Raw genomic sequence first — 12,538 nt, 5'->3', positions numbered from 1 at the left:
ATATGGTTTCATTTCTCTTAACTATATCTACCTAGGACTGGAATTTCAGTTCATAGTAAGTCTATGTTAACACCTCAAGGTACTGCCAAACATTTTTCCAAAGTGGTTGTACCATTATACATTCCCACCAACAATGTCTGAGGATTTCTCTACATCATACCAACACTTGTTATTATCTAACTTTTTCATTATACTCATTCTGGTGGGTGTGACCTGCTATCTCATTGTAATTTTGATTTGCATTCCTTAAATGCTAATTAATCATCTTTTCATAAATTTATTGGCCATTTGTGTATGTTTTTTGGAGAAATGTCTATTCAGATCCTTTGTCCATTTTATGTGGCTTGCCCTTTTATTGTTGGTTTAAGAGTTCCTATATATTCTGGATACAAGTTCCTTGACATATATATGATAAACAAAAATTTTCTCCCATTCTGTAGGCTGTCTTTCTCCTTCTTGGTAATATCCTTTGAAGCAAAAACAGTTTTTAATTTTGGTGAAGTTCAATTTATCTCTTTTTTCTTTCACTGCTTGAATTGTTGGGGTCATGTCTAATAAACACTGCCTATTCCCAAATCATAAAGATTTACTGTGTTTTCTTCTAAGAGTTTTACAGTTAAAACTGTAACTACTACATTTGGGTCTATGATCTACTTTGAGTTTATTTTTGTATATGATATGAGGTAGGTTTCCAAATCCATTCTTTTATATATGGATATACAATGGTCTCAACACCATTTATTGAAGGAACTACCCTTCCCTCGATGACTTTTCTTGGCACCCTGTTCAAAAATCAAATGACAGATGTGAGAGTTTATTTCTGGACTCCCAGTTCTTTTCCATTTATCTGTGTGTCTGTCCTTATGCCAGTACTATCCTATCTTTATTACTATACTTTGTAGTAGGTTTTGAAATCGGGAAGTATGTCTTCCAACTTTGTTCTTCTTTTTTAACATTGTTTTGACTCTTTCAGTGCCTCTCTATTACAATGTAAATATTAGTTTTAGCTTTTAAGTTTGTGCAAGAAGGCATCTGAAACTTTGATAGAGATTACCTCAAATGTGTAGATCAATTTGGGGAGTATTGCCATCTTAAAAATGTTAATTGTTCCTATCCATCAATTTGACATGTCTTTATATTTTTTTAAGATCTTTATTTCCATAATGTTTTGTAGTTTTCAGTGTTACAAGTCTTACGCTTTTATTAAATTTTTCCTAAGTATATTATTCTTTTTGATATTATAAATGGAATTGTTTTCTTAATTCACTTTCTGGCTTGTTTATTGCTAGAGTATAGAATACAATTGATTTTTTAAAATAGTAATCTTGTGTCCTAAAACCTCACTTCTATTAGTTCTGGTAGATTATTAGTAGATTTTTTAAAGACATTCTGTGTATAAGATCACATCATCTGCAAATTAGAGATAGTAGAGATATATTTATTTCTTCCTTTTCAATCTAGATGTCTTTCCTCTCTTTTTCTTACCTACTTGCCCTGGCCTGAACCTCCAGTATAATGCTGAATAGAGGAGTGGACATCTTAAAGGGAAGCAGTCAGTCTTTCTCCATTAAGTTGATGTCAGTCTTTTACCATTAGATATGATATCAGCTATTGTAGATGTTCTTTTTTTTTTAAGAAGGTTTTTTATTTATGTATTTGTCAGAGAGAGAGAGAGAGCACAAGCCAGGGGAGCAGCAGGCAGAGGGAGAAGCATGTTCCCCCCTTAGCAGGGAGCCCAGTGTGGGACTCGATCCCAGGACCCTGGGATCATGACCTGAGCCAAAGGCAGAGGCTTAACCGACTGAGCCACCCAGGTGTCCCTATTGTGGATGTTCTTTACCAGGTTGAAGAAGTTCCCTTCTATTTCTGGTTAGTCTTTTTATCATGAAGGGTGTTGGATTTTGTCTGATGTATTTTCTATGTCTATTGAAATGGTCATGTGGTTTTTGTCCTTTAATCTGTTAACATGGTATAATACATTGATTTCTGGTTGTTAAACCAACCTTGCATTCTAGAACTAAATGCCATTTGGTCATGGTGTATGATCCTGCTTATGTGTTACAAGATTTGGCTGGCTGGTATTTTTGTGTGATTGATATTTATATGTATCTGTAGCTTTCTTTTCTTGTCATGTCTTTGGTTTAGATATAAAAATAGCCCTGACCTCATAAAATGAGTTAGGAATTTCATACTAATTATTCTTAAATGTTTGATCATATTTCGTATGTACCTTAAATATTTTGTGGTATGTAGTATTTTGTAATATGGAAGCCATCTGAGCCTCAGCTTTTCTCTGTGAGTAGCTTTTAAATTACAAATTCAGTTTCTTTTTACAGGTCTGTTTAGTTTTTCTCTTTCTTCTTGAGTTGCTTTATGTTTTTCAAGGAACTTGTTGGTTTCATCTAAGTGATCAAATTTATCAGCATACAGTCATATTATTCTCTTACAATCCTTCTAATTTTTTTCTGTTAAGATTGGTGGTATAAAGTTATCTCTTTCATTCCTGACTTTAGTAATTTGAGTCTTCTCTGTTTTATTCTTTGTCATTGTAGCTAGAGGTTTCTCCATTTTATTGATCTCAAAAAAAAACCAGCTTTTGGTTCCATTGATTTTCTCTATTGTTTTTATATTCTCTATTTTATTAATTTCTGCCCTAATCTTTATTATTTCCTTCCTTCTGTGTACTTGAGGTTCAGTTTGTGCTTTGTTTTCTAGTTTCTCTGGTTTCCTGAGGTGGAAGATTAGGTTATTGATTTGAGATCTTTTTTCTATATAGGCATTTAAAGCTAGCTATAAATTGCCCTCTGAGCACTGTTTTAGCTGAATCACAAGTTTTGGTATGTTGTGTTTTTGTTTCATTCATCTCAAAATGTTTTCTCATTTTTTTGTGTGATGTCTTCTTTGACCCATTGGTTATTTAGCAATGTCTTTTAATTTCTTTTTTGGTAAGATTTTATTTTTAAGTAATCTCTACACCTAACATGGAGCTCAAACTTACAACCCCAAGATACTCTACCAACTGAGTCAGCCAGGCACCCCAGCAATGTGTCTTTTAATTTCAAGATTCCTTTATTATTTTTTATTTCTATTGTTGATTTAATTCTGTTTTGGTTAAAGAACATACTTTGCATGATATGTATGAACATACTTATATGATTTCAGTCTATTAAGATCTGTCTTATGACCTCTGTTTCTTAATCTATAAAATACTTTCTAAAATAAGGATGAATTAAGGATAGTTAACTATTTACCACTTCTGGTTCTCATGACCTAACAAGCATATAATGCAAAAGTTAGTCAGCCTTAAGATATCCTAGTACTCTGTTGGTTCTCTGGCATTACTTTTTTTCTAAGAGAGCCCAAACTTTTAAAAATGTAGACTCATTTATTACTTGTGAGGTTGGAGAAAATTATAACAAAGAATCTCATATAAGGGCTATTTCCTCAAAAATATTGCAGCAATAATAATATACAGTTTTTCTTATATGATCTTGAAAATTCATGAAGTCTTTCAAAATAAAAAAAATCATTTTTACATCTCTACAGGTTGGTATCATGCGTGATCGTCTGATTCAGTTCATCTCTAAGCTGCAGTTTGCTGTGACCATACTTTTGGCATCGTTGACTGAGAAAAAACGTCGAAAGTCAACCACCACTTTATGTATACTCAACATTGTCTTCTCTCCATTCGTGCTGGTCTTCATCGTTTTCTCTACGCTGCTCTCCTCTCCCTTACTCCCCCTCTTCACCCTTCCTTTGTTCTTGGTGGGCTTTCCCCGACCTGTTCGGATTTGGCCGGGAGCAGTGGGTGCCACAGCCTGCGTGTGTGCAGACACAGTGTACTACGCCCACATGGTCCCAAGTCTGACCGCTGCGCTGCAGGCTGCAATGGCCACTGGGAGTTTAGGTAAGTAAATGGGTTGTGCTTAAAAAATCCTCACGAATACATTTAAAATACAAAAAAGTGAATATACAGAAGAAGTCTTTTGATCCAACCATTACATAGATTCTACTACTTTGATAGATGGCAGAAGGACTATGAAATAGAAGTATCTCTCTTGCTTCTTATTTTGAGGTAAATAAAGTCATAAAAATAGTAAGGGGAAGTTTCATTAGGGTGATTTGACATTTTTTAAAGAAGATTTTCTTGAATAAAATCAGGTTATAGTCCCACCACTGAACCATGAAAACACCTTATTCTCCCCAAATTTCCATGAATTTATAGTGAGTTCACTGCAAGTAGATGCAATGGCTTAGGTCCATAAATAGTAAAAACTAGCTTTATATAATATCAGATTGAAGGACTTAAGGGAGTTTGTTCGTATCTTATTAGGTACCGTATAGCAACCTAAGCAGTCTGACAAGGGTACAGGGCAAGGTAACAAAAGCTGTGGTCAATGATCAGTAGCCTCCCAAAATGAAGTACTATGCAAGTATCAGCAAGAAAATATATTTTTTTTATGAGGATGAACTAATTTTATAAGTCAATGCTTCCATTGTATGCTAACTACAAATTCAACTATATTGTACTTCTTGAGGTTGGTTTTAAATAATGCCCAAGCTGATGACAGTAGTATGTTGTCTCCTACCATATGCCTTAGCCCTTGAAACGTGTTTTAGAAATACCCAGTGACATCTTGGCAAACCGATTCCAGGTAGAATAGCAATTTCAAATTAGAATTTTAATGAAATGCTTACTTGGATTGAACTTTTCTAATTATCTCTTTGTTATCTAAATGTGTGAGGTAATTTAGGAAAAACTTTGTAGTACAAATTTTTTAATGAATAATCATTTTTCTTTCTCATAGAAAATATTCTACACTTTTAATCTTTTCATCCAGTTCTAATTAATGTTTATTATATAATACTATGTCACTTGTAAAAATACCTGTGAGGTTTGACTTATATCTAAAGTAATAAATACCTGAGGTAGAAATTATACTTTATTATCAAATCAATTACACTCAGCCAAGAAGTGTGTTATGAAGTATCCCTGGGGGGAAAAAAAACAATGAGATAACATTTCACACATATCTGGTTGGCAGAAATGTAAAAGTCTGACATTACCAAGTATTGGCTAGGGTATGAGGAACAGGAACTTTTCACACCCTGCTGGAAGGGAATATAAATTTGTATAATAAATACACCTTGAAGAGTAAACTAATAGGCTGTAGTAAAGGTGTATGTATCCCATGGCCTAGGGATTCAGTTTTAGATTCCATAATTCTAATTAGATTCTAATTCTAGAGAAACTTTTGCACATGTGTTTTGGGGGTCTCCAAGCCCATATCCAGGTTTGATGATTCACTAAGAGGACTTGTAGAGCTCAATATACATTTGTACTTGTGGCTACGATTTATTATAGTGAAAGGACGCAGAACAAAATCAATGAAGAGAAAAATTACGTGGGGTAAAACATGGCGCAAACTTCCAGATGTCCTCTCCCAATGGAATCACACAGAACATGCTTAATTCCCCAGCCACACATTGTCACAACATGTGTGATATGGTGGCTACCAGAGAAGTTTATTTGAGACTCAGTGCCTAGGGCTTTTATTGGGGCATGGTCACGTAGGCACCCTCTGCCTAGCGTGTACCAAGATTCCAGACTCCCAGAAGGAAAGCAGGTGTTCAGTATAAACTGTATTGTTTGTACAAACTGTTCGGACACAATGAGACTTTTATCAGGAAGGGTGGTGAGAATTCTTCCGAAACTCAAGTTCCCAGATGCCAGCCATCAACCAACTTTGCAAACAGGACTTTTAAAGGGTAGCAGTCAGTTCTGCTATGCTAACTCTTTACTGCACAGCATGTTGTCTAAGCAGACTTGCACAGAGGTAATCCCTGCAGTATTATGTAAAACAGAAAAAAAATTGGCACTATATGGAATGTGTTTATTAACGAGAAATGAATATTCAAATTTAGCTGTAATCATACAGTGAATTCTCAATTGTAGGTACGAGTGACTTGAGCTATTTGCAGTCAACATGCTCAGATCTCAGAGATGTAATGTTGAGAGAAAACTAATTTTTTAAAGTTTTTGTATAGTGTGGTAGTAGCATTTTATGTAAATTTTTAGTACACAAAACATTTTTATATGTGTGTTCATAAAAAATGTCCAAAATGCTTTAAATAAATAATTAATTTGAAGTTGGCTTTTATACATTTTTTACATTTAGTACTTTTATACTTTTCCTACTGTATTTAGGATTTTATATAGCAGGTTCTAATTTGTTGTTTCTCTGGAAAATATATCCTTGAATTTTTATGTAGTATTACCTATAGATTTTCTCTTTTAACTGTTCCTATTCCTGTAAAGAGCTTAATTTAATGCCCCCTGATATGCAATGAATAATTGTTTGTATTCTTGACATAGAGAATAAAAGTAGCTATGAGTCAGTTCCAAGTGTCTTATCAGTTTTGAAGATTCACATGGCAAAATAAAACAAGCTTGAATATTACTTACTTTTTCTTTTTTCTAATTTGTTTTAGGTCTCCTCTTACCTGGGTCTCATTACTTGGGCCGTTTTCAGGATCGTTTAATATGGATAATGATTCTAGAATGTGGTTATACTTACTGCTGTATTAACATTAAGGTCAATGTACATTTGAAACCTCTCTGGTATTTTTATAGCACATGTGTAAAATTTTACCTGTTATAGACACATCATACACTTAAGAGCTCAACTTAAGAGTATCAAGTAATTACCTGTGAAAACACCTAGGGATTTTTAAAGTGTATTTCAGTATGCACATATTGATAGGTAGACTAGTGTTGATTGTATAATAGAGCATAGTAACAAAATGTACCTGCCCCCTTTTTGTCCAGGCTTGTTCTTTATATCCTTATCTAGTTGTGCATCTCAAAAGTGTGACTCAGTAATATTTTTTCACTCCTATATCACATAAGCATTCTCAACTTAATAAAAAACCTCTTCTGATCCTTACTACCCTACCTGCTACACCATGTCTTTCTCCTCTTTTTAAAGCAAGATGCCTAAATAGAATTGCTTATAATCAAATCTCAAATTTCATTTCTCTCATTTTCTCTTCAACTTACTCTGTTTTTGACCCTGTTACCTATTACTGTACCAAAACTACTCTTGTCAGCATCTCTAATAACTATCACATTGCCAAATCCAATGATCAGTTCTCAGACCTGGTCTTATTTGACCTGTTTGCAGCATTTGACACAGTGCCTTCTTTTAGCTTGTTTCATGGGTCAGTCCCTGTCAGTCTCCTTTGATGGCTCCCTCTCTTTTCCTTGACCTCTTTTTTTTTCTTTAAGATTTTATTTATTAGAAAGAGAGAGAGCACGATAAAGGGGGAGAGGGAGAAGCAGCCTCCCCACTGAGCAGGGAGCTAGAATCAGGGCTCAATCCCAGGACCCTGGGATCATGACCTGAGCCCAAGGCAGACGCTTAACCGACCGAGCCACCCAGGCGCTCCTTTTTTCCTTGACCTCTTAACATCAGACTACCCCAGAGCCTAGCAGTCCTTGGTGACAACTCCATCCTTCTGGTTGTTCAGCCCCAAAACATTTGGGCTTTAGTTCAGTGATAGTTAACTCCTGTTTACCTTCATACCCCATATGCAGTCCAACAAGAAATCCTGTTGGCTCTGTCTTTAAGCCATATCCTATATCCCACCACTTCTCACCACCCTACTATTAGCTATCTCTATCTCTTTCCTGGGTAATTGCAATACCGCCTAATTGGTCTCCCTGCTTCTTTCTACCTGTGCCTCCCTATAGTCTGTTCTCAACTAGAGTGATCTTTAGTATCTAACTCATTTCATGTCACTTCTCTACTCAAAACCCTACAATGGATCTCTTTTTTAATTCAGAGTAAAAGCCAAGGCCCTAAATGGTCAGGCTCTCTATTTCCTCTTGGCCTCATCTACTGCTTGAATCCTCTCACTCTACTCCAGCCTACTGGCTATTCTCTCTACCTGGAATGCTCTTCCTTCACATAACCACACAGCTAACTCCCTTACCACCTTCAAGTCTTTGCTCAAATGTTACCTCAGTGAAATCTACTATTGCTATCCTATTTAAAATTGTATTCCCACTCCCTTTTTGGCACTCCCAGTCCTCCTTGGCTGGCTTTACTTTTTCTATTTTTCTAGCACTTATACCTTCTAACAAACTATATAATTTACTTATTTTCGTTGTTGAATGTCTGTGTCCCTTTACTCTATAATGTAATTGTCACAAGGGCAGGGATCTCTGAAGGGATATATCCTAAGCCCCTGGAACAGTGTCTGGCACATAATAGGCCCTTGATAAATATTTGTTTAATGAATAGTGGTGAATGAATGAATTTTTTGTCTTAGCACAGATGGGATAAAATTGCTGGTGACTAACAGGCTTTTTCTTTAGCCCAGTGGTTCTCAAAATTCAGTTCTCCAGATTAGGAATATTAACATCTCCTGGAGCTTATTAGAAATGGACAATCTTGGGTACCACCTCAGACCTTCTGAATCAGAAACTAGAGGAGGGCCCAGCAACCTATGTTTTAACTACCCTCCAGTGATTCTGACTCACCTAAAGTTTGAGAACCTGGTCTAACCTGTATAAGTAAGAGAAGGCAAAATCTCATGCAAAATATTGAGGGCATAATAAAAAAAAATGTTTAAAAAATATTGAGGGCATTTTCATTGCTTAATTTAGGCTCTATTTTTTAAATGGTATATTTTATAATGCCTAATAATGTGGGTCCTTTACTGATCTTTTGTGCTCTATTATATGTGTAAAGATACACTTTTTGATGGCAGTCCTTTTTTCTTTTCATTTTTTTGGACACAAGGTGGCTTAGCAGTACCATCTTACCATCATTTATATGTTATGTGCTTTAAAGTTTACAAAGCACTTTTTAAAAATTTATTTATTTATTTTTTAAATTTTATTATGTTATGTTAGTCACCATACAATACATCATTAGTTTTTGATGTGGTGATCCACGATCCATTGTTTATTTATTTTTAGAGAGAGATTGTGAGGGGGAAGGGGCAGAGGGAGAGGTAGAGAGAATGTGAAGCAGGCTCCATGCTCAGTGCAGAGCTGGATGTGGGGCTTGATCTCACAACCCTGGAATCTTGACCTGTGCCAAAATCAAGAGTCCGATACTTAACTGACTGAGCCACCCAGGCACCCCAACAAAGCACTTTTATTACTTAAATCTTCACAACCTTGTGTGCTAGGATTAGTTTTCTTTGAAAGAGAAAAGGAATCTCAGGATAAGTGATCTACTCAAGATTGTGTGCAAACACCTGGTAAAGAAAGCCATGATTTAAAAATGGCTTCTGATGTTCACATTCCATGTTCTTTCTCTGGATCCTAATACAACCTGACAGCAATGTCTTTTATTAAAGACACTGGTAATTTTGTAAAAATGTATAAATAAGTAAACAATGATAGCAATAATAATAGTAAACAGTGATCTGATGCATCCTCTTCAAGTGATTCCTTATAAAGAAGTAATAAAAATGTGTTTAAAATTCACATAAAAACACATTCAGGGGTGCCTGGGTGATGCAGTCGGTTGCGTATCAGACTCTTGGTTTCGTCTCAGGTCATGATCTCAGGGTCATGGGATTGAGCCCCGCATCGGGCTCCGCACTGGGCACAGAGTCTGCTTGGGACTCTCTCCCTCTCCTACCCTTACCCCCCTCAAATGATAAATCTTTAAAAAATAAATAAAAACACATTCATGGTATTCATTCTATCAACATATATTTGTTGCATACCAGTACTGTGTCAAGGACTGGCTTAGGCACTGCAGACATAGTAGTAACCAAAAGAGAGCTGCTTTATGGAATTTACATTATAGTTGGAGGAGACAGACAGTAACCAAATACATAAATCTGTATGATGATAATGTTATTATAATAAAAAAACTGGAACAAGAAAATGATTGAATAAATTATGGCATATCCATACAGTATAATAATGCTGTCATATAAAGTAGGATACAAAACTACTGTATAGGCTACATAATTCCAATTTTGCCTTTGCCCTCCAAAAAAATTTTATATTTAAAACAGTTTTGGGGGACACCAGGGTGGCTCAGTCAGTTAAGCATCTGCCTTCAGCTGGGGTCATGATCTCAGGGTCCTGGGATCAGGCCCTGCCTCAGGCTCCCTGCTCAGCGGGAGCCTGCTTCTCCCTCTCCCTCTGCCACCCTCCCTGCTTGTGCTCTCTCACTCTCTCTCCCTCTGTCTCTGTCAAATAAATAAATAAAACCTAAAAAAAAAAGTTTTTTGTAAGTGTGATTCAACCTTCACTATACATACAGTCTTTCAAAATTATGGTCATAGCCAATTAAATTGTTTTGCCAATTTCTAGTGGCATGTCTATAATTTCTTTTAAGATAGCATAATTTTTCATCTCTGTATGCAGCATCAAGTGTGTTAAAGTGCCAGTAAGTTTGAGTAAAGGTGTAGCTCTTCAGTTAAAGAAACTTTTTTGCATTTTCCATATTTTCATTATGAGAATCCAACCAATGGGAATATACAAAAGTAGTTGCTTTTCTCTGTGTAATAAGGGTCATAAGCTCAAGGACCTCTTATTTCTTCTTTAGGGGCTAGAATTGCAAGAGACATCCTGTCATACTGCTGAAGCTCAAAGAGTTGATGAAGTTTTTCAAAGTGCCTTTGAACAAGAATATTCAAGAATATGTCCTCTGAATGAACACTTTGGAAATGTCTTGACACCCTGTATTGTTTTGCCAGTAAAACTCTATTCTGATGCCAGGAATGTTCTATCTGGCATAATCGATTCTCATGATAGTTTAAAAGAATTTAAAGGTGACCTTATCAAAGTACTTGTGTGGATACTCGTCCAGTACTGCTCCAGAAAGCCCAGCGTGCAGGAGGTTGTTCACAAAACTGAAAATAAAGGGAAAGCATCTCTAATAATCCTGCCTGCTTTGAATGCTTCACCACAAACCCAATCCCCAGAAGACACAGATAGTTTAAATTCAGAAATTTTGGATGATTGGTCTGATGATAATGTTTTTGGTGATGAGCCAACTATCAGAAAAGGAAAAGAAGAAAAAGATCAATTAAAAGTTGTATCAGGTATAAATTTGCCTATTCCAGGATCAGTAGAATCACAGGGGGTTGGTGATCATTCTATAGGCACAGTTCCTGAAAACAGTCTTTACAAGTCAGTTATATTGGGATACCCTGTTGTTGACAAAGGAAAACAAAAAGATGTGGCATATATCCCTCTCGTGGAATTCAGTTGTTCTCATTCTCACTTGTTAAGCTTACCTGAAGAATGGACATCTAACTGTTTGCCTAATTCCAAAATGAGGGAGATGAGCTCATTATTTCCAGAAGAGTGGTACCAATTTGTTTTAAGGCAGTTGGAATGTTTTCATTCAGAACAAAATGCTTCAAATGTACTGGAAGAAATTGCAAAGGACGAAGTTTTAAAAGACTTTTATGTTCATGCAGTAATGACTTGTTATTTTAGTTTATTTGGAGTAGACAATATGGTTCCCAGTCCTGGTCATATATTGAGAGTTTACAGTGGTGTTTTGCCTTGGTCTCTTGCCTTGGATTGGCTCACAGAAAAGCCAGAACTGTTCCAGCTAGCACTAAAAGCTTTCAGGTAATTCATTTTGATTATACATAAACTATGACTGACAGAAAAATATTGATTTTTTTTAACCTAGAAGGAGATACGTCTTCATTTCTAACTACAGAAAATAATCACTTTCCTAAAAATGAAAAAAAAAATGCTTAGTGTGTACTGTGAGTATATCAGGAGTACATTTTAATTTCTACTTCCTTTTTATTTATGTGGAGAACCTATTTTTCATATGGCTTATTGGATTTCTTCACTTTCACTTCACTCCATCATTTCTCCCTGATCTTTTTATCTGAAATATGTATGATTTTAGTGCAATGTCTTACAAATATCGATTGAACAAACTATTCATCTATAAAGTTGATTTTATAAATTTTATTAAAAATTCTAAAGTTCTTTGTTTCTCCATTTTCAAGGTATACTCTGAAACTAATGATTGATAAAGCAAGCTTAGGTCCAATTGAAGACTTTAAAGAGCTGATTAACTGCCTTGAAGAATATGAAACTGACTGGTACATTGGTTTGGTATCTGATGAAAAGTGGAAGGAAGCAATTTTACAAGAAAAACCATACTTGTTTTCTCTGGGATATGACCCTAATATGGTAAGGTTAAAAATGTGTTTTTAAACATTTTCATATATTGACCTTAAAGAACTAAAGTATTTGAACTAAGTGTAAGTGATAGAACATTCTGGATATATTAATCGTATCATTAAGGCATTTTGTGACTTTATGGCCAACAGAGTACAATCCTAGAATGACTGATTATTTACTTTTGCAAACCTAATATGAGCTAATTAAAAATGTGTAGCCATTGTGCAGTAACTGACCTATAAGATAACCAAGTAAACTTAATTTTCTATAACATCTTTGACTGAATGGATTATATTCCTATGCCAAATTTGAGTCATGAATTATCACTTTGGATTTGACTCCTAGAAG

The 12,538-nt window shown here is 35.4% G+C and overlaps 1 protein-coding gene across 1 annotated transcript in view; it reads left to right on the top strand.

Moving 5' to 3' along the window:
* The window catches only part of PCNX4 (pecanex 4), a 40,696-nt gene that overhangs the window by 19,123 nt on the left and 9,035 nt on the right, over window positions 1–12,538 (top strand). Inside the window, exons 7-10 of the mRNA XM_044917930.1 lie at window positions 3,547–3,907; window positions 6,493–6,596; window positions 10,581–11,617; window positions 12,013–12,199. Of these exons, the coding sequence (XP_044773865.1) occupies window positions 3,547–3,907; window positions 6,493–6,596; window positions 10,581–11,617; window positions 12,013–12,199 (1,689 nt within the window). The remainder of the gene's footprint in view (window positions 1–3,546; window positions 3,908–6,492; window positions 6,597–10,580; window positions 11,618–12,012; window positions 12,200–12,538) is intronic.

This window comes from Neomonachus schauinslandi, chromosome 9, assembly GCF_002201575.2.
Source record: "Neomonachus schauinslandi chromosome 9, ASM220157v2, whole genome shotgun sequence".
In the NCBI taxonomy this organism is placed as follows: domain Eukaryota; kingdom Metazoa; phylum Chordata; class Mammalia; order Carnivora; family Phocidae; genus Neomonachus; species Neomonachus schauinslandi.
Note: the sequence above shows the minus strand (reverse complement) of the source record. Positions and strands in the feature narration are given on the sequence as shown.